We start from the raw sequence: 19,784 nt of genomic DNA, 5'->3' as shown, positions 1-19,784 counted from the left end.
AGCTCTTGCTCATCTAACTCTGGCATCTTTGTCTTCCAAAACACATGAAAGAACAGGTTTATGGCTGACAGAAAACAAGCAAAACTAACAGGAGGGAAAGCAGTGATGAAAAGGCATACGCCTCCTAGGGAGCACTTAGCTTGCAGAAATCCATGGAGCCCAAAAAGCTGCTAGCATTTAGTTCAGAAATTAAACACACGAAGAAAAATGTGGTCAAAGGTATGTTTGATGATTTGGAGTCAGAAATTATTCTTAAAAAAAAAAATCGACATTTTCTGGAAGCTAATGTTCTATGTGACTTTTTCTTTCTTTCTTTCTTTTTTTTTTTTTTTTGTCACTGTGTATTTCACTAATTCAGAAAACTCAACGAAAATGCTGGCAGTTCCTTTGGGACTCTATGTTCTGCTGTTTCCCCCAAACTGGAAAAAGCAAAAGATGAGTTCTTAAGAGTTCAGCCACCTGAGGCTCCATTTGTATAAAAAATTAAAAACATTTCAAAGTAAATTCAATTAGTGACTGTGTATTGCCTGAATAGACTATCCTTCTAAATTTAATATACTGAACATGACAATTTTATGAGCAAACCAAGTTAGAGATAATATATTTTTATGTTCCTTAAACTAGTGAAGAGACTTGAGAACCATAAAGAACACTAACAAGGTATTGCATATACTTAAATTTACTTCTCCCCAAAAGTGTGTTTTTTAAAATGTGAGAAGTGCAAGCTTTATTGTTTTAGCAAGACTTTAAGCTTCCTTCATCAGAAGTGCAAATGAACGGCATTATTGGTTGCTACTTCATTGTGTGGGGTGGCATGGAGGATGAAGACAATGGAGAAGGAAGGAGGAAGGAGAGAATAACAGACAGCCTTCTAGAGGATCTAGTGAGATCAGACAAAGATAGGGAGCCAAAGGATGATAAAATAACATAGCCTGTTCTGTTTGCTTTCGATCCCAAGCGATTACACATGATCCCTTGCTTGTTGGCTCCAAGATAAAGGTCTAGGAAAACAGGACTGTTTGTCACCTATAAAATAATGGTTCTGTCTGTCACCCCTTCTCTCCTGCACTCTGGCTTCTGAGGATAAACATGGCATTCTACATCAAGTGCACCTGACATTTTGGTTCTTAAATGTAATGATATATTTGACTTCAAGGACCCTCTCAGCAGTTACCAGCTTTCTGTCCGGCTCAGAAACAATATAGTCTGACATCTTTAGAGATATCCCTGAGGTTTACAACCTTGACAATGAGAACTCAATGCTCACTTTTGAATGTCCAGCTCTGTTTAGTGAAATCCTGACAGAAAGACATATCCTAGTGTTTTATGGTTTCTTCTCGATTGTCTTCTCCATAGAAAATCAAGTAAGGTGGTTTGTGGGAGAACAGAAAGAAAGAATGCACTTAGTATGTGGTCTTATTGATATGAACAAACAAACAAAAGCAAACCTCAGTTTAGAACCAATTCCTACATTTATTTTACATTTTATCATTGGCAGTTTATACATTAATGTGGATCTACTCATTCCAAGGGTCAATTTTTGAGAAAAGGCTGCAGAATGCCAACACTCACAGAGGATTTATTGTGCATTAGAGCTTGGGGTACTGAAGTATAAAAATTTATCTATTCCTTTTTTTAATGAAACACTAAACTTTCAGCTTTTTAAAAAAATATTTTATTTATTTATTTATTTAAGAGAGAAAGAGGCAGAGAGAAAGAGAATGAAAGAGAGAGGCAGACAGAATGGGGAGTGCCAGGGCCTCCAGCCACTGCAAATGAACTCCAGACACATGTGCCAACTTGCATCTGGCTTACGTGGGTACTGGGGAATTGAACCTAGGTCCTTTGGGTTCACAGGCAAAAGCCTTAATAACCACTAAGGCATCTCTCCAGCCCCAAATTTATCCATTCTTAAAAAAAATTATTGATTTGCATGCACATGCCAGTCTCTTGCTACCACAAATGAACGTTTTTATAAGTGGTGGGGAACTGAACTCCAATCAAGCTTTGCAAGCAAGTGCCTTTAACTGCTGAGTCATCTCCCCAGCCTCTAAATGTACTAAGTGAGCAGTAGCTCAATGCTTTCTTAGAGCAACCTTCACCTACGTCAGGGGAAGAATGTGTCGTCATGCTGAGGCCAGCCTTCGTAATGAGCATCTATGGCCAACCTTCAATCCCAGTCAGCCTGAGCCACTTTCTGTTCCTACTGTAGTGCCTCTTCTAGAAATTCATGTAACAGTCTCATGCCACATCTAGTTCTTCATGACTGGCTTCTGTTGTTCCCCTAGCATGATCCTGAGATGCATCCATGCCGTGATAGGCCAGTAGCTCATGCTTCCATACTATGAGTCATGTTCTGGCAGATAAATGCACCACACTGTGTTCATCTGATGGTCCTTATCTTGCTGCTGTGACAAAATAACTGACAAGAAGCAACTTCAGGGAGGAAGTTCAAGGGGATGCAGTCTGTCACTGTGGCAGGACGTTGAGGCAGTTGGTCACATTCACTCCACAGGCAGGAAGCAGAAATTGGTGCTCAGGTAAGCGTTTCTTCAGGCTAGGAACCCAGCCTATGGAATGGTGCCGCCCACAGTTAGGCTGGGACTTCTCACCTCAATTAACTTAATTTAGAAATGCTCTCACAGGGATCTGAAGAGATAGCCTAGTGGTTAAGGCGCTTGCCTACAAAGCCAAATGAACTCAGTTCGATTCCCCAGGACCCATGTAAGCCAGATGCACAAGTTGGTGCATACGCCTGGAGTTTGTTTGCAGTGGCTGAAAACCTTGGCATGCCCATTCTCTCTCTCGGTCTCTCTCTTTCCCTCTCTCAAATAAATAAATAAATAAATAAATATAAAATGAAGTTCTAAAAAAAAAATTTTTTTTTAAATGCTCTCGCAGACTTGCCCAGAGATTTGTCTCTTACACAAGTATAGTTAAGTTGGCAATCAACAGTAACCATCATAGATGGTAATTATATGTTTAACATTTAAGCAAATTGCCAGAATGCTCCAAAGCGCTGCACCATTTTTCTTTTCCATGAAAAACAGAAGTGGGATAGAGGGATGGCTTAGTGGTTAAAGCATTTGCCTACAAAGTCAAAGGACCAAGTTCGAATCCCCAGGACCTACGTTGACCAGATGCACAAGGGGGGTAGGCAGAAAGACAGTGGGTATGGCCATGCCAAGGCCTCCTGTTACTGCAAAGAAACTCCAGACATATGCAGGCATGTGCCGCTTTGTGCCTATAGCTTTTTATGGGTACTGGGGAATCAAACCCAGGCTGTCAGGCTTTGCAAGCGTGCCTTTAAAGAGTCGTCTCTTCAGCCCTCACATTTTGCTGTCAACACACATGTAATCAATCCTCAAAATATTTTTGGGTTGTCCATTACAAGTCTACTGAAATATAATTTAATATGTTTATTTATTTACTTGCAAGCTGAGATAGCGAGAGGGGAGAGAGAATGGGCACGCACACCAGGGCCTCCAGCCACTTGCAAATGAACTCCAGAGGCATGCACCACTTTGTATATCTGGCTTTATGTGAGTACTAGGGAATCGAACCAGGTGGTTGGGCTTTGCAGGCAAGCACCTTAACAGCTGAGCCATCGCTCCAGCCCTGAAATGTAATTTTTTTTGTTGTTATTGTTATGTTTTGCGAGATAGGGTGCCAACTCTGGCCCAGGCTGACCTGGAATTAACTATGTAGTCTCAGGGTGGCCTCGAACTCACGGCAATCCTCCTACCTCTGCTTCCCGAGTGCTGGGATTCAAGGTGTATGCCACCACACCCAGCATCGGCATCTGAAATGCAATCTTTTATACTGATCTCATATCCTGCAACCTGGCTAAGTTCACAAATGTTCAGGAAGCTTTTTTGTAGTTTCGTCAGGACTTTATAACTACAAAGATCATTACTTGAGAATAAAACAAGTTTATAATTCTTCATTAAAAAGTATTTTATTTATTTGCCAACAGAGAAATAGAGACAGACACAGAGAGAGAATGGGCATGCCAGGGCCTCCAGCCATGGCAAATGCCTCCAGATACATGCCACCTTGTGCATCTGACTCTATGTGGATACTGGGTAATCAAATTTGGGTTGTTAGGCTTTGTAGGCAAGTGCCTAACCACTGAGATAGCTCTCAAGTTCCTATTTCTTCATTTTTAATACTCTCATGCCTTAATTCCTTGTTCTTACCTTATATCTTTAATTCATATGTGAATTGTCAGCAAACTTCTTTGGTACACTGATACTTGTATACCTCATGTGCAATTGCTGATATAAGATTTTTGTGTACCTTTCATGCTAATGAGGAACATGTTTTGTTAGTGCACAGTGTCACTGCCTATCTGCTAAAAATCCCGTCTCAATAGAACTGCCATCTTCATTGACAAAATAATGTTTGGATAATTATTTTTTTTTTTTAATTTTTTTTTTATTTATTTGAGAGCGACAGACACAGACAGAAAGACAGATAGAGGGAGAGAGAGGGAATGGGCGCGCCAGGGCTTCCAGCCTCTGCAAACAAACTCCAGATGCGTGCACCCCCTTGTGCATCTGGCTAACGTGGGACCTGGGGAACCGAGCCTCGAACCGGGGTCCTTAGGCATCACAGGCAAGCGCTTAATCTGGGCTGGAGAGATGGCTTAGTGGTTAAGGCACTTGCCAGCAAAGCCAAAGGACCTAGGTTCAATTCTCCAGGACCCACATAAGCCAGATGCACAAGATGGCACATGCATCTGGAGTTCTTTGCAGTGGCTGGATGTCCTAACGCACCCATTCTCTCTCTTTCTCCTTCTCTCTCCCTCTGTTGACTATGTCTCTCTCAAATATATAAATAAAAATAAAATATTTTAAAAAATTGAGCCCAGTGTGGTGGCGCACACCTTTAATCCCAGCACTAGGAAGGTAGAAGTAGGAGGATCACCATTGAGTTTGAGGCCATCCTGAAACTACATAATGAATTCCAAGTCAGCCTGAGCTAGAGTGAGACCCTACCTTGAAAAACAAAACAAACAAACAACAACAAAAAAACTGAATTGCATTTTGCAGTCATCATTTAGGGGAAAAGAAAACGAAAAAAGGAATAATAAATATGAGCCTCATAAACTCAACAACTGAGACAGATACAAATCATTAGGCATGCTGAAAGTGGCGATTCATTAGCCTCAATTAGTGCTCACTGGACTTAATATGCTGGCCAAACATGACAGAGTAGAATTAAAGAGAATAATGTAACATTGAAAGTGCAACGTAAAGACTATCTAAAACCAAGACTCAAGGGATGGGTTAGCAGATAAAGGTGCTTGCATTCAAAGCCAAAGGACCCAGTTCAATTCCCCAGGACCCACGTAAGCCAGATGCACAAGGTGGCACATGTTTCTGGAGTTCATTTGCAGCGACTGAATGCCTTGGTGCACCCATTCTCTCCTCTCTACCTCTCTCTCAAATAAATAAAATAAAAAACAAAATCCAAGGTATAATTACTGATTTTATACTATAATTCAGGTCTTTGGGACCGTACCTGCGTTATACTCATTAGAAATATTGGTATATTTAAGTACAATTCAATTCACAAATATTCTAAGGAATAATGCAGGAAATACAGAACTACATTTGCTCTTACAGCAGATCTGAGAATGGGGCTGGAGATATGGCTCTGCAATTAAAGGTTCTTCCTTACAAAGCCTGACAGCCTAGGTTTGATTCCCTAGTACCCATGTAAAGCCAGATGCACAAAGTGGCACACGTGTCTAGAGTTCATTTGCAGCAGCAAGAGGTCCTGACATGCCTAACTTCACTCCCTCTCTCTCCCCCCCCCCTCACACACACACACACACACACACACACACACACACACACACACACACACACACGTTGTCTCTAATACATTTTTTCAAGGTAGAGTCTCACTTTGGCTCAGGCTGATCTGGCACTCATTCTGTAGTCACAGGCTGGCCTTGAACTCAATATAACCCTCCTACCTCTGCCTCCCGTGTGCTGGGATTAAATAAAGTCTTTTTTAAAATTCTGAGAATGGTGTAACAATTCTTGTTTTATAAATCAGAATCAGAACCTATGAATTAAAATAACTTCTTAAAGCATATACAATATATGATGGAGACAGGATTTAAACCCAGGTCTCTGGGGGCCCAAAAGTTTTAAGTTGGGTGTGCCCCCTTCTTTCCTGAGCACCAAATTTTCCTGCCCATACCCAGTAGCCTCAGCCTTCACCCCAGCACTCAGGAAGCCTGTGTCTCTTTACTTGGTTTCTGAAATTCTCTGGATTTCCCCAGTGGCTGACAAGCTACTATGCAATAAATGAGGAAGCATTTACCTTCCCAATTTGCTGTTCCAAAATATCTGCCTAAAGGTTTGAACTCTACAACAAAAGATGGTTGCATATATAAGGTGCATACAGATGAATACAGAAAGCTTGGTTTGAAACAGATGAATGATTTTCCCTTGACTTGCACTAAGAAATGCCCAGAAAGTCTGAGTAAGAAACAATATGAAAATTTCTAAGTGAAGTGATTTGGGTTTTGGCTAAAGATATTAGAAAGTGAATGCAGAAGTTGTTATGCATTAAACTGCAGGAAGGAGGCAAAACATAGCTTCCTCAGTCAATACCCTAACAGAAAAACGTTAGCCCTTAAAGAGATGACGCACACTAAAAGAAAAGTGTGAACATCAAAAGTGCTCTTCGTTCTGTCTCATGTGAACTCTTTAAAAAAAATTTTTTTTGTTATTTTTATTTATTTATTTGAGAGTGAGAGAGAGAGAGAGAATGGGCACACCAGGGCTTCTTGCCACTGCAAATGAACTTCAGACGCATGTGCCCCCTTGTGCATCTGACTAACATGGGTCCTGAGGAATTGAGCCTCGAACCGGAGTCCTTAGGTTTCACAGGCAAGCGCTTAACCGCTAAGCCATCTCTCCAGCCCTCACGTGAACTCTTAATAGATGCGGTGGGCCAGGTTACTAGAAAGGATTTCAGCAGACCATTTTCACTAGACCAATACTAAGCACAACGCCACCTGCACCAGGGCAATATGTAGAACCAGAGTGCTATAGCTCATGGGACGTCAAACAACCCCTGTACAGAGAAGGAAGCTATCCTGCGGCATGTGCCACCAAAGAGCAGCCAACGTTAGGAAGGAAAACAAATTCTTTTTTCACAAAACCCCATCTTAGGTGCCATTCTATTTTTAAATCAGTTCCTTAAAGCATTCACATATATATGGTTATGCCTTTGAAAATTATTGTAATGACCAAAATATTGGAAACCACTCCCACAAATAAGGGGCATAATGGCATATTTAGGAGCTGGCACCTTTCTTTTTTGTAAATAAATTTTTATTAGCACACTGCTAGCAGATTTGAGCAATTATCAATGACATCATATATAGCCTCTGATAACATACTGAAAATAAGATGGGGAAACAGCCTTGTCAGAAGGAAATAGCAATATACAGTATTTTATTATAGTATAAACAAAATTATGAAGAAAAAAATAACAAAGCTAGACATGGTGGCGCATGCCTTTAATCCCAGCACTTGGGAGGCAGAGGTAGGAGGACTGTCGTGAGTTCGAAGCCACCCTGTGACTACAAAGTGAATTACAGGTTAGCCTGGGCTAGAGAGCAAGACCCTACCTCGAAAAAACAAAAAACAAACAAACAAACAAAAAAGGCACCACAACCGAAATTAGGTATAGAAAAGTAAAAAGTGTCAGGAGTTAAGACCTGGGTGGTAAAGTTGTCGATGAGGTGCCTGCCCCATCTGTGTTTTAGTTTTGTAGGAATACGGGCCTTGGGAGATGGCTCAGTGGTTAGTCACTTGCTTAATAATAACCTCATATTCCTTTTATTATAGGAACAATAAATTTCACTTAAGAAAGACTTGAGTGCATTGCTCTGTCTGGTATACAGTGGGTGACTGAGTTCGCTTGTGTCCCCGCTCGGCCCCTCCCCACAGAAGTGCTGAGGGCAGGAAGTCCTGGGCAAGTACCTTATGCTCATCCCGAAGGTGACTGTCCAGTTCCTCCGTGTGCTTGGTCTCATAGTAGCAGAGCTGGCATTTGTATGGTCTCAGTTCATTGTGCTTTTCTATGTGTTGCTGGAGGCTCTCGTCACTGGAGCAGGTGAAGGTGCACTTATCACAGCGGAAAACTACTCCCTGCAAGTATTTGGACAGTTTGGAACGGCACACTTCAATGGGGACAACTCGCTCTTCTGTGGAAACAAATTGAATGGAGAGATGGGCATTTTACTGATGGTAGCACATGTTCTTTCTTTGGGATATATGAAGAAAGGGACCCATTTAATCTGCTACTTCTTGTGGAACGTGGCCTGTGCGCATGTTCACCATCCCTCCCTCGCTGTCCCAAGTGACACATTCCTATGGCACAAGTGGGTGCTTCTGAGGGCCAGAAAGCTGTCTGTGCACTTAATGCCCATAGTGATATCCAAGTACAGATAGAGCAAGGCTGCATGATGCCACGTAGCTCCTGACTGGAGGAGAAGAGGAAAGGGGAAGAAATGGAAGTGGATGCCAGTTTTACCAATGATAACCACCACCATGCCCATCTTCCTCAGCAAGCTATTACTGAAGCTAAATTTACATGCATCTCTGAGGCAAGGAAACTGAATTAAGTGGGCACCATGTGTTATGCCATCCAACGCTGCCAAGGCCGAAGTTACCCCAGATTGAGAGTAAGTAAAACTAAGGACCAGAACCCTCTTTTCATGCTGAGGATTGAACCCAGGGCCCGGCTCGTGCATACTAGGCAAGTGTTTTACTACTGAGCTATGTTTCCAGCAAAGAAGAGCCTTTAAGAAATGCTTTATGGGACTTGAGAGATGGTTAAGAGAATTTCCTGTGACAGCGTGAGGGTTTAGGGAGACCTGAAGGACTGCTTTGCTTGAGTCCCATCCCTAGGACACAACATGAACAGCTGGGTGTGGCCACTCCTATCTGTAACCCCAACCCCCTAGGGGAGCAGGGACCTGAGAATCACCAGAGCTCATGAGAAAACAAACCCCAGGTTCAGTAAGAAGCTCCAACCCAGCCCAGCCCTCAGGAGGCAGAGGTAGGTGGATCCCTGTGGGTTTGAGGGCACCCTGCAGCTACAGTAAATTCCAGGTCAGCCTGAGCTAGAGTGAGACCGTACCTCGAAAAACAAAAAAAAAATGAAAACAAAATCCCCCAAAGCTCCAGTTCGAATAACAGGCATTAAAAGCCACAGAATGAGACAGCAACATTCTGCTCCAGCCATCATGGGTGAGCGCGCCCTGCAACAGCAGCCGCACAGAGCGCCGCGAGGCGGCATCATATGCCTACATTACACCCCCTTACATGCCACATCACACGTCACACACAAAAGCAAAAAAGCGTGCAAGGAAGTTACGTCTTTAGAGCTAAGGAGATGGTCCAGTGGGTAAAAGTGCTGGTGGACAAGCAGTGACAATACATGAGTTCAAATTGCCAGAGCCCACAGAAAGCTAGACACTGTACTGTGCACCTATAAGCCCAGTGAGCTTTAGAAGACAAAATGGGAAGACAGTCCCAGGAAGCTCACGAGCCAGCCAGCCAGCCAGCCATACAGGGCAGAGAACACGAGACCCTGCCTCAAACAAGATGGAAGGTAGGTAAGGACTGACACCAGAGGCTGTCTTCTGACCTCCGCCACCCACCTGCACTTATACATACACGTGCAAAACAACAAAACTAAAAAGAAAAAGACACTCTTTAAAGCTCACAAACATTGTAATTTAGGTAGTCACACTATGAATCCAGGTATCTGTTATTGTCACTACTTGTTTTTTGTTTGTTTGTTTGTTTTGAGGTAGGGTCTTGGTCTAGCCCTGGCTGGCCTGGAATTCACTATGTAGTCTCAGGGTGACCCCGAACTCACAGTAACCCTCCTATCTCTGCCTCCCAAGTGCTGGGATTAAAGGCATGCGCCATCATGTCTGGCCATTATTGTCACTATTTCTAATCCCATTCCTTGATTCCCAAAGCAAGGCAATCCCTAATTCAATAGCAAATCTGAAAACAAACAAAAACACCCTGCACATACTTCCATTCATTAAGTACCAAATCCCAACTAGGAAGGGTTCACAAATGAAATGACTACAGACAACATAGATGGGGATCCCAAAGGAGACATGGAAGATTTGTGCCTTTCCAGAAAATTTGTAATCTGATTGTCATGAGAGCAATAACTCAGACAGAGAAGAGAGAGAAAAGGATTTGGGTGCCATTCCTGTTAACACAGCAAATGCTGCAGGGCTGGAAATGCATGTGCTTGTTTATTTTGCACTCTCTCACCCTCGTGTTTAACTGCTCAAATTAAATTTCACACCAGTCTGCCCAGAGTATCGGCACACACGCCAGATATCCATAACTGGGATAAAATTAAAATCTGTGCTATTTATGCAAGATTCAAATATAGCGTGTGTTTTCATGCTGAGTCTGGATTTCAGAGACTCTGAAAGTTTACAAATGGACGCACACAACATGTACTTATTTTATTTAGAAATAGCAATGTATTATTAAGTCAAGAAAGCATGATTTATTCCCAGAGGCACTGAGCAGCGACGTTTCTAGAGCATCAGTTTTTGGAGCGCTGATACAACCGTTTCTTCCAGCCTTCCTTTTGTTTTTGGCTGTGTTCAGAGCCTAGGGAATTTCCCTCACCCAACACCTCGTCTCAGTCTCCACCACAACACTCTAAGTGCAGGGCAGTCACTGCCTTGGAGCCTTGAATGCCACACTTCATGGGCCAGCAAAATGCTGGGCAGAGAAAGCGTGGAGGGTGGTGTCTTCAACATACTCCCCAGAGCTCTAATGCATATGTTATTTTCCCTATACAAAGAGTCAGTTGCTTATTTAGAAATATAAATATTTTTAAGCCAAAGTATAGCAGACAGTGAAAAAACACATGATTATAATGTAATCCACACATTTTCTTAGAATAGCAAATGTTTAACAGTCTTTTAAACCATTTAGTTCTATGGTTTGGTATAAATGGAGAAAATGCTTTGGCATAAACTAGTAAGTGTTAAGAAGGCCATTCTAGAACAGTCTAGTCCTCTAACCCTTGTTTCTCAATAGTAGCAACACTGACATTTAGGGGCTGGACAATTTTTTTTAAAGTATGTGTAGCCGGGTGGGGTAACCTACACCTTCAATCCCAGCACTTGGGAAGCAGAGGTAGGATTGTCATGAAACTTCATAATGAATTCCAGGTCAGCCTGGGCTATAGAAAGACCCTACCTCGAAAAAAGAAAGCATGCATATGTATGCACAGATGTGTGTGCACATGTGTGCATGCATGTGCAGGGTAGAAAAAGCTTGGGAGTGGTCCTCAGAAACGCTGCCCCACTTCTTTTTGAGACAGGGTATCTCACTGGCCTGGAGCAATCCTGTCTCAGCCTCCCCAGTGCTGGGATTACAGGCATGTGCTACCATTTTCAAGTGGGTAAATGGGAACTGAACACAGGTCCTCATACTTTTAAGGTAAGTAACTTTACTAATTATTTCCCCAGCCTTGGCAACTCTTTGCTGTGGAGTCTTATGTCCTATAGGACTGTTACCAGCATCCATGGCTTCCACCCAATAGATGCCACGAGAACTTCCTCCTCCTCACTAATGACAGCCAGAAATGCCTGCAGACTAATGGACCCTTGGAAGACAAGATGGGCCAGGGGAGAACCACTGCTCTAAGCCAAGTGCCAGGCACCATCTTCAACTGATCTGCATAAGGTGGTCCTGGATAATGCCACCACTTGCTTAGGGGATGAGGAGTGGATGAAAGGCTATTATCCCAGGCCAGCCTGCATGCTGGGCCATGGAGTTTGTGGAAATGGCTAGTATGGACTTTCTTGGCACATTTGTTGAGGCTACAGCCCTTTGGTTCTCTACACTTGCTCCTGATTTTATATCTCTACTGCTTCCTCTTTTGTTCTTTGGCTCTGGCCTGGCCTGCTTGCCGTGGATCTGTCGACCTCAGTGGAGATGGATAACAGCTGGATATAATTTTCCATGTAGCAATGCCCCAGACACCTTGTGGACAGTCATTCAGTCACTTGCCAGTCTTTGTTTCCCACAGAAAATTATCAGTTCTTTCATGTTTACCAAAAAAAAAAAAAGGAGGCCTTTACAATTCTTCTATCACCACTTTGGTTAGTTTTCCTGCAGTTTTCAATTCCACTATATGTATCTAAGGGAACTTTAGCAAAATTATGAACACTCAGAAGAATGCCCTAGAATTCAAAAGATAATAGTAATAATAATTAATGTATACAACACCACAATATATTAAGTGTCCTCTATGTTGCAAGCTCTGTCGGGTGTGCTGCTCTCGTTGTGACTTTTCTTCTTCAAGGAAGGGTCTCACGCTAGCCCAGGCTAGTCTGGAATTCACTATATATTCAGGGTAGCCTTGAACTCACAGATCTTCCTACCTGTGCCTCCTGGGATTAGAGCATCTCATTGTGACTTTTTATCCTTATCATATCCTATAAAGGCAGTCACTTGTTCTTCAGCCTGTTGATGTGGAAATGGGAGCAGTGACTGATTAAGTCATTTCCTCAAAGTCACTTCTCTCCTTCACACAAAACCGTAACGTGAGACCAGAGTCCTGAGGCTGCCCAGTACTATCTATCACCCTCCGCTCTGAGCAGATCTCTTAGGACCCACAAGTCTGTGTGTACTTTGTTGAGCAGCATTTAGTCCTACTACTTAAAATAAGCAAAAGCTACAGATTTATTCAGTATTATTATTTTATTTCTTGAGGCAGGGGACTCATTCTAGCCTAGGCTGGCTTCAAACTCAGCCTATCAAGTGCTAGGATTATATGTGTGTGTCACCAGGTCCAAAAGCAAATAGCCTACTCTGACATTTCCCATTTCCAAACTAAGAAAAAACACTATGAATGAGACCCAATCACTTACTTACATGGATTTTTACTAAGATTCTAACTTTATTAAATATGGCTAATATATAAAGGCTAGATTTAAAAAACAAAAACAAAAGACAACTTGGAAAGATAGGCAAATCACAAATGTTTTTCTTAAAGAGGTTGTTCATTATTGGGGCAAGTTAAGGACATAAATCTATGCTGGAATGTTCCAGGCATGGATTGGGTCTTGTCTTGGCTATAGAAACTTGGGGCTTTTTAAAAATGGGGACAGGGCACTGACAACATAGGTCTTTCTTAATTTCACACCTCTCAAAATTACCTGAGCCGGGTGTGGTTGTGCACGCTTTTAATCCCAGCACTTGAGAGGCAGAGATAGGAGGATTGCTGTGAGTTTGAGGTTATCTTGATACTACATAGTGAATTCCATGTCAGCCTGGACCTGAGTGAAACCCTACCTCAAAACAAACAAACAAACAAAAAAAAAAAAAAAAAAAAGAAAGAAAGCACCAGCCTGAATCACACTTACTGTGATTCAGCTGCTGGCTGCAAAAATCCTATGATTTCATCAGTTTGACAGGACAGGTCATGTCTTTCACCTTCTACTCAAACCATACTCCCGTTACAGGGGCCACAAAGCTTGGGAGCCTGGATGCCAGCAATGCCATGGCAAAACACCTGTGCGCTAAGGCTCAGCAAGAGCTGAGAAGAGCACTGTCATGCTGTCAGGGAGCTCAGTGGAAAAACTGTTGGAATTCCAACTGCAGAAGACCATTTCCACTAAGCCAAAATTCTTCCTGACAGCCAAATTACATCATACATGGGGCACCTCAAGTCTAAGAGAGGCTGGGAGATTTGGAATTCCCTCATCTCAACAACTTTGGACATACATTATCATCCTAGAGAACTCAGACCCTCTTTGGACTAAATAAAATACCCACCCACTAGTCTTTCCTAGCAGAGTGACAAACAGTGAAAGTCACTGAGCACATAACAAGCTAGTGTGGTGACACTCAGGAAACAGGCATGAGAGCCCGAGGCCAGCCTGGGCCACATTGCAAGTTCTAGGACAGGCTGGAAGACACAAGACCTAGTTGAAGAAGAAAAGGAGGGAGGAAGGGAAAGAAGAAGGAAACTTTTTTTTTTTGGTCTGGCTTTAGTTCAGGCTGACCTGGAATTCACTCTATAGTCTCAGGGTGGCCTCACACTCATGGTGATCTTTCTACCTCTGCTTCCCAAGTACTGGAATCAAAGGCATATGCCACCACATCCAGCTTATCTTTAAATCCATTCGTAAGAGTGTGGAACTGTGGCTTGGTAGAGACCCTGTCTAGAATGCTCAAAGCCCTGGGTTTGAGCCCCAGCATCACACAGATGGGGCATGATGGTGCATGCCTGTAATCCAAGCACTCAGGAGGTAGAGGGAGGTGGGGGGGGGGGATGCAGGTCATCTCCAGCTCCAGTAAATTTGAGACCAGCATGTGCTATGTGAGACCTTGTCTCAATAAAAGGAAAACAGAAAGAAAATCCTAAAATGAAATTACAGACCCACATAGCACAAGAAAACCAGCTCTTAATAAGAGGTATTAAGTTTTGCTATTAACAAGCTACTAGAGAAAGCTGCAAAGAGCACCTCTACCTATCAGGTGATGCTGTTTGGTAGTGGGGTAGTAGTTTGAATGTGTGGCCCCATAGACTCAGGTGTTTTATTAAAACTGAGTTTGCACCTTGAGGCCCTAGCAAGCAGATCCCTACTGCAGGGATGTGTCACTGGGAAAGGATCTTGGAGACCAGCCCTAAGCTGTGTGAAGAGTAGCTTGGCACTCTGGCTACTCAAGCTTTTTAGTGTGTGCTGGCTGTTTGATTGTGTCTCTGCTTGGATCTGTGGAAATATGCCGGCTTCTGCCATCACTGATGGCGTCCCCCAGGAATTGGTAAGCCTGAAATAAACTCTTTTCTCCTATAAGCTGCTTTTGGTCAGGTGTTTGTCTAGCAATGCAAAGTGAATGCAATAGGTAGGGAACATGCTATTTCACCTAAAAAAAACAAAGACACAAAGATTGGTTATCTTACTGATTATTTTCTAAAATAAAAGTCACCCTGCATGAGACACACCAGGGGAGATTACTTCTGCTCTTGGCAACCCCCACCCCCAAGACTCAGTCAGTCAGGATTTGCCAACCTGGGAGGAGAGAGCCTTTAGTTAACGAGCCAACGGGAGAGCTGCCTGGCTGACTGCACAGCTCTGTAATCGCATCGCAAATATTTGACACAACTATGCTTCATCCAAAAATTCAACCTGTGCCATGCCCAATTTTTGAGACTCACTGTAAGGGTACGAGGAACATTCAGGTAAGCCATACCTGGGACATCGTGCTAACTTCCCACGGTGATGAGCTCCACAGAACACACTCGTGAAACTTCACGTATCTACGATCTCTCTTCTTCTTACAGTTCGACTTTCTCTGTCACAGACATTGCCCAGCTCTTCAGGGCTGAATCACCTACCACTTCCGAAACTACCAGCTCCTGCTAAGTACGACACATACACACTCATTCACTGCCAGCTCATGCTGGGTATGACACCCACACCCACACACACTCATTCACTCACTGCTAGCTCATGCTAGGTATGACACACACACACACACACACTCATTCACTGCTAGCTCATGCTAGGTATGACACACACAGACACACACACTCTCATTCACTGGTAGCTCATGTGAGGTTATGAAATGCACACACACACACTCATTTCACAAATGAGCACCCACAAAAAGTTATTTCACCCACTCTGTCCTTAAAACTAACCCAAGAGCCTTTTATTCCCTAAACTTAACAAATCATGGCCAGCCTTGTCTTAACGTTGATTTACCTGAATCCAATCTTGTGTAAACCTTTGTGCAGTTCTTACTTTGCAGGTGTCTCACCAAGAATCTGTTCAAAATCTGTCCTGGCTTCCTGTGAGTCCACTGAGCAAAGAGAAACTCGCGTGTTCATCTCCAGACCCTCCCTAATTTGGCCAAAAGAGCATGTTGTTCTTCGAGTACTCCTATTCTCTTCAAGCACCCAGAACTGTCTGGTACCATCCCGCAAAGAGCTCTTGCCTCCACTGATCTTAGCGGTTTATTAAATCATTCCTTCAGCAGTGGGTGAAATTCATGTCCATCTGGAACCTCAGAATGTTACTTTTGTGGGATAGGGCCTTTGCAGACGTAATTAAGTAAGGTCCTATTAGAGTGGGCCCAATATTCAATGCCCTGTATCTTCCTAAGAGGAGGCATGCGTGTGTGCATGCACTCACACATGTGCTCATGTGTACACACACACACACACACACACACACAGAGAGAGAGAGAGAGAGAGAGAGAGAGAGAGAGAGAGAGAGAGAGAAAATGAGGCCCAGGAAGGTACAGACTGCAGTTGGACTGATGATGCTACACAATAAGTGTGCTGGACAATGTCCAGGAGTATTGGGAACCACCAGAAGCACAAACTAGAACGCAGGGTCTCACACATGCTAGACAAGAGCTTGGCCACTGAGCTGCATCTCCTGCACCCAAGGAAGAATTCTTTACACTCCTGATTACTGACACTTCGATTCATACTTCAAGCATCCACGCAGAATTATGACATTACTTATATTATTAGTAATTATGATACTGATTAAAGACATAGAGAGTTCACAGTGTTATAGTATGGTATTATGGTTAAGCCGAGACATTGAACATGGCCCATCTTAAGTATTCACCGCCTGCTGACATGTTATCATGGCTCAGCTTGCCCACCATTCCACTCTTCCCAAACTGAAAAGCAACTCCTAGACACCCATCACTTGCTCTGTTGGACACACTATATACAAGATCATCTCAAGTGAGTAGGCATGGATCTTCTACACCTTATCATGCTCAAAGAACCAGGCAGAGTGCCACATGAAGCAAGCAAATAATGAATGTCTGCTAAATATAAGAACAAACAGTATGCTACATACAAGTCCCTGGTTAAGTTGTCAGATTCCCATGAATGGAACGGACTTTCCTCCCTCCCCCCTACTTCAATATCTCAATATAGCCTGATAAAAAGCAATGGAAACTATTCTAGCCAAGAGTAGCTTTGTCTCAGCCAGGTGACTACTTGTTTTGTTTTTTTTTTCCCCTTTCATTCCAAGGATTTTAATTAACGGAGGCCTCAGAAAGATATCATGCTGCAGACTCTAGAGACTAAAGATGTTTATTCATCCACTGGGCAGGAAGCACACAGGTGCACAAGGAACTACATCTTGTTACTCTGGAATCAGCTCCAACGCTCACCGGCGAGGCACACATATGACCGTGTCTACTGACTTATCAAGACCAGCTTCCCTCTAAGCTGAGTTGAAATGGACACTAAAGCTGGGTGGGATGCAGATGGCATGGGCAGCTCTCCTTCTTTGGTGTTCCAGCGGCCTCACCTCTAACCTCAAGCCTCACAGACAGTTCTGTCTTTGGGCCCAGCTTGCACATCCGCATTACAATGAACAGGGTGACACTATCTTCCCAAGGGTGACATGGAGATGTTCATGATTCAAGGCAACAGCTGGGGCGGGGGGGGGGGGGGGGAGAGGTCAGTCACACCTGGCTTCCAATCCCAGTTGGTTACCTATGCCGACCTTAGGGAGGATACTGAGCTTTTCTGAGGTTGTTTTTGTCCCTTGTCACTGCAGAGAATAGTCATATCCACCATGCAGGGCTTGGTGAAAATTCAATGCCGTGAATAAAGCAGTTAGTGTATACGGCCACTATCTAGAAAGCACTTACTGATGGTAGGCGCTGTTTCTTCTGTTATCCTTACTGCCCTGTTATTACTATTAAGCCTTACGTGCGCACTCCGTTCAGATCTCTGACACTGGGTAGGGACAATATTTAGAAAACAATCTCCCAAAGTGAACAAGAAACCATATACAACAAGGTGACAGATAATGCAGTGAAGCATGAAAGCAGAAGACTGGGGTTGACAAGGCTTCCTGCTTACCAAATGAGGGACTCTGGTCAAAGTTACTCAGCCCTCAGTGGCCACATGGAACTTACTGTAGACTGAGCACACCCCCATATGAACACTTGAAATTCAATTTTCTGAGCAGCAACATGATTGGATTAGGGCTCTTTAACTGGGAAACTATGTAAATATTCCGAAACCTGGGACTGGGGGTGGCTCACCAAGGAAGAACGCTTAACCACGCATACATGAGGGCTGGACTCACCCTGCGTTTCATTCCCTATACCCACATAAACAGCTAGCATGGCAATGCACACTGGTAACCCTAGTCCTGCAAGGAGATAGAGCGGATTCACAGGGGTCACTGGTCAGCTGGTCTGGCGGAAAGAGCAACTGCTCCGCGTCGAGTGAGCACTGTCTCAAGGAAACAGGTAGCTGCGTGACAGAAGGCATACCTGACGTTCTCTGGTTTCAGTGCATGTGCCCACATATGCACATACTCCCTACGTGCAAAAAAAAAAAAAAGATTCCAAAATCTGAGAAGTTACGAACTCTGAAACTCTTCTGGCCCTACACATTTCAGGTCATGGGATGGTCAGGTGGCATTGAGTAGTGGACCCAGAACCCGAGCATTCCTTCCTTCCCCTTCAGGGATCCCACTGGAAAATACCTAAAGATTCCAGAAAGTGACTCAACACTTCAAAGGAGCTTATCACGCACTGGAAAGGCCAACTGACTGTTTCTTTCTCCCTCACAGTAGGCGCCAAGCCCCTACTGTGGATCTGCTGCTGCAACTAACAAACATCCATCCAAGAAGTACCAAACGCTTAGCTCGATGTTCCATGCTCTCAGAGGAATGTTCTGCTGGTCTCACTTTACTGTGCATTTGTGTTTTTTGTTTTGTTTTGTTTTTCGAGGTGGGGTCTCACTCTGGCCAAGGCTGACCTGGAATTCACTATGTATTCTCAGGGTGGCCTCAAACTCACAGAGATCCTCCTACCTCTGCCTCCCGAGTGCTGGGATTAAAGGTGTGTGCCACCACGCCTGGCTTATGTTGTTTTTATTCCTATACCCCTGCAGGATTGTCCTCAAGCAACTTTAAATCCTTTGTGAAGTGAAGTTGTGTACAAATACACCAAATTAGAACAGTAGAAAGAGGGCTGGAGAGATGGCTCAGCGGTGAAAGGCACTTGTTTGCAAAGGCTGCTTGCCTGAGTTCAATTCCCCATACCCATGTAAAGCCAGATGCACAAAGTGGTACATATGCCTGGAGTTCGTTTGCAATGGCAAGAGGAAAACATTTTACAAAAAATAAAAAAGCAATGCTGGGCATGGTTGCACACGCCTTTAATCCAGCACTCAGGAGGCAGAGGTAGAAGGATCACCGTTGAGTTCAAGGCCACACTGAGACTCCATAGTGAATTCCAGGTCAGACTGGGCTACAGTGAGACTCTACCTCGAAAAACAAAACCAAAAATAAATAAGTAAATAAATAAAAAGCAAAAAGAATGCAGACAACCCCGCCTCAGGTCATTCCCAGGCTCAAGCTTCACATATGTAAAACATGAACCCAAGTGACAGGGTTGAGATGAGATGGCTTGGTATGAGCAGCTCACTGCCAAGCATTTGAGGCCTTCAGTGTAAAATGTGTTAGAGTCCCTTCCTTGAATGCTCAGCTCAGAGAAGGAAAGTCACTGAGCTCAACAGGCATCAAAGTTCTGATCATGACAGGCAACAATATGGGAAAAGAAGAGAGTAAGAGCTGAGGTCGTGGCTCAGTGGTAGAGTGTTTGCACAGCATGTACAAGGCTCTAGGTTCAGTCCCTAGCCCTGACAAAAAAAAAAAAAAAAAAAATCAAACCAAGTTTTTAGGAGCTGGA

General features: G+C 43.5%; 1 protein-coding gene across 5 annotated transcripts in view; it reads right to left on the bottom strand.

Moving 5' to 3' along the window:
- Znf462 (zinc finger protein 462) overlaps positions 1 to 19,784 on the bottom strand; it is a 195,882-nt gene that overhangs the window by 22,545 nt on the left and 153,553 nt on the right. For all 5 annotated transcript variants that reach the window (XM_045136361.1, XM_045136359.1, XM_004656983.3 and 2 more), the window contains one exon: positions 8,013 to 8,236. In XM_045136361.1, the coding sequence (XP_044992296.1) occupies positions 8,013 to 8,236 (224 nt within the window). The remainder of the gene's footprint in view (positions 1 to 8,012; positions 8,237 to 19,784) is intronic.

The sequence above is a fragment of the Jaculus jaculus genome, chromosome 1 (genome assembly GCF_020740685.1).
Source record: "Jaculus jaculus isolate mJacJac1 chromosome 1, mJacJac1.mat.Y.cur, whole genome shotgun sequence".
Classification (NCBI taxonomy): domain Eukaryota; kingdom Metazoa; phylum Chordata; class Mammalia; order Rodentia; family Dipodidae; genus Jaculus; species Jaculus jaculus.
The sequence above is the reverse complement of the archived record's forward strand: the minus strand, read 5'-3'. Positions and strand labels throughout refer to the sequence as shown.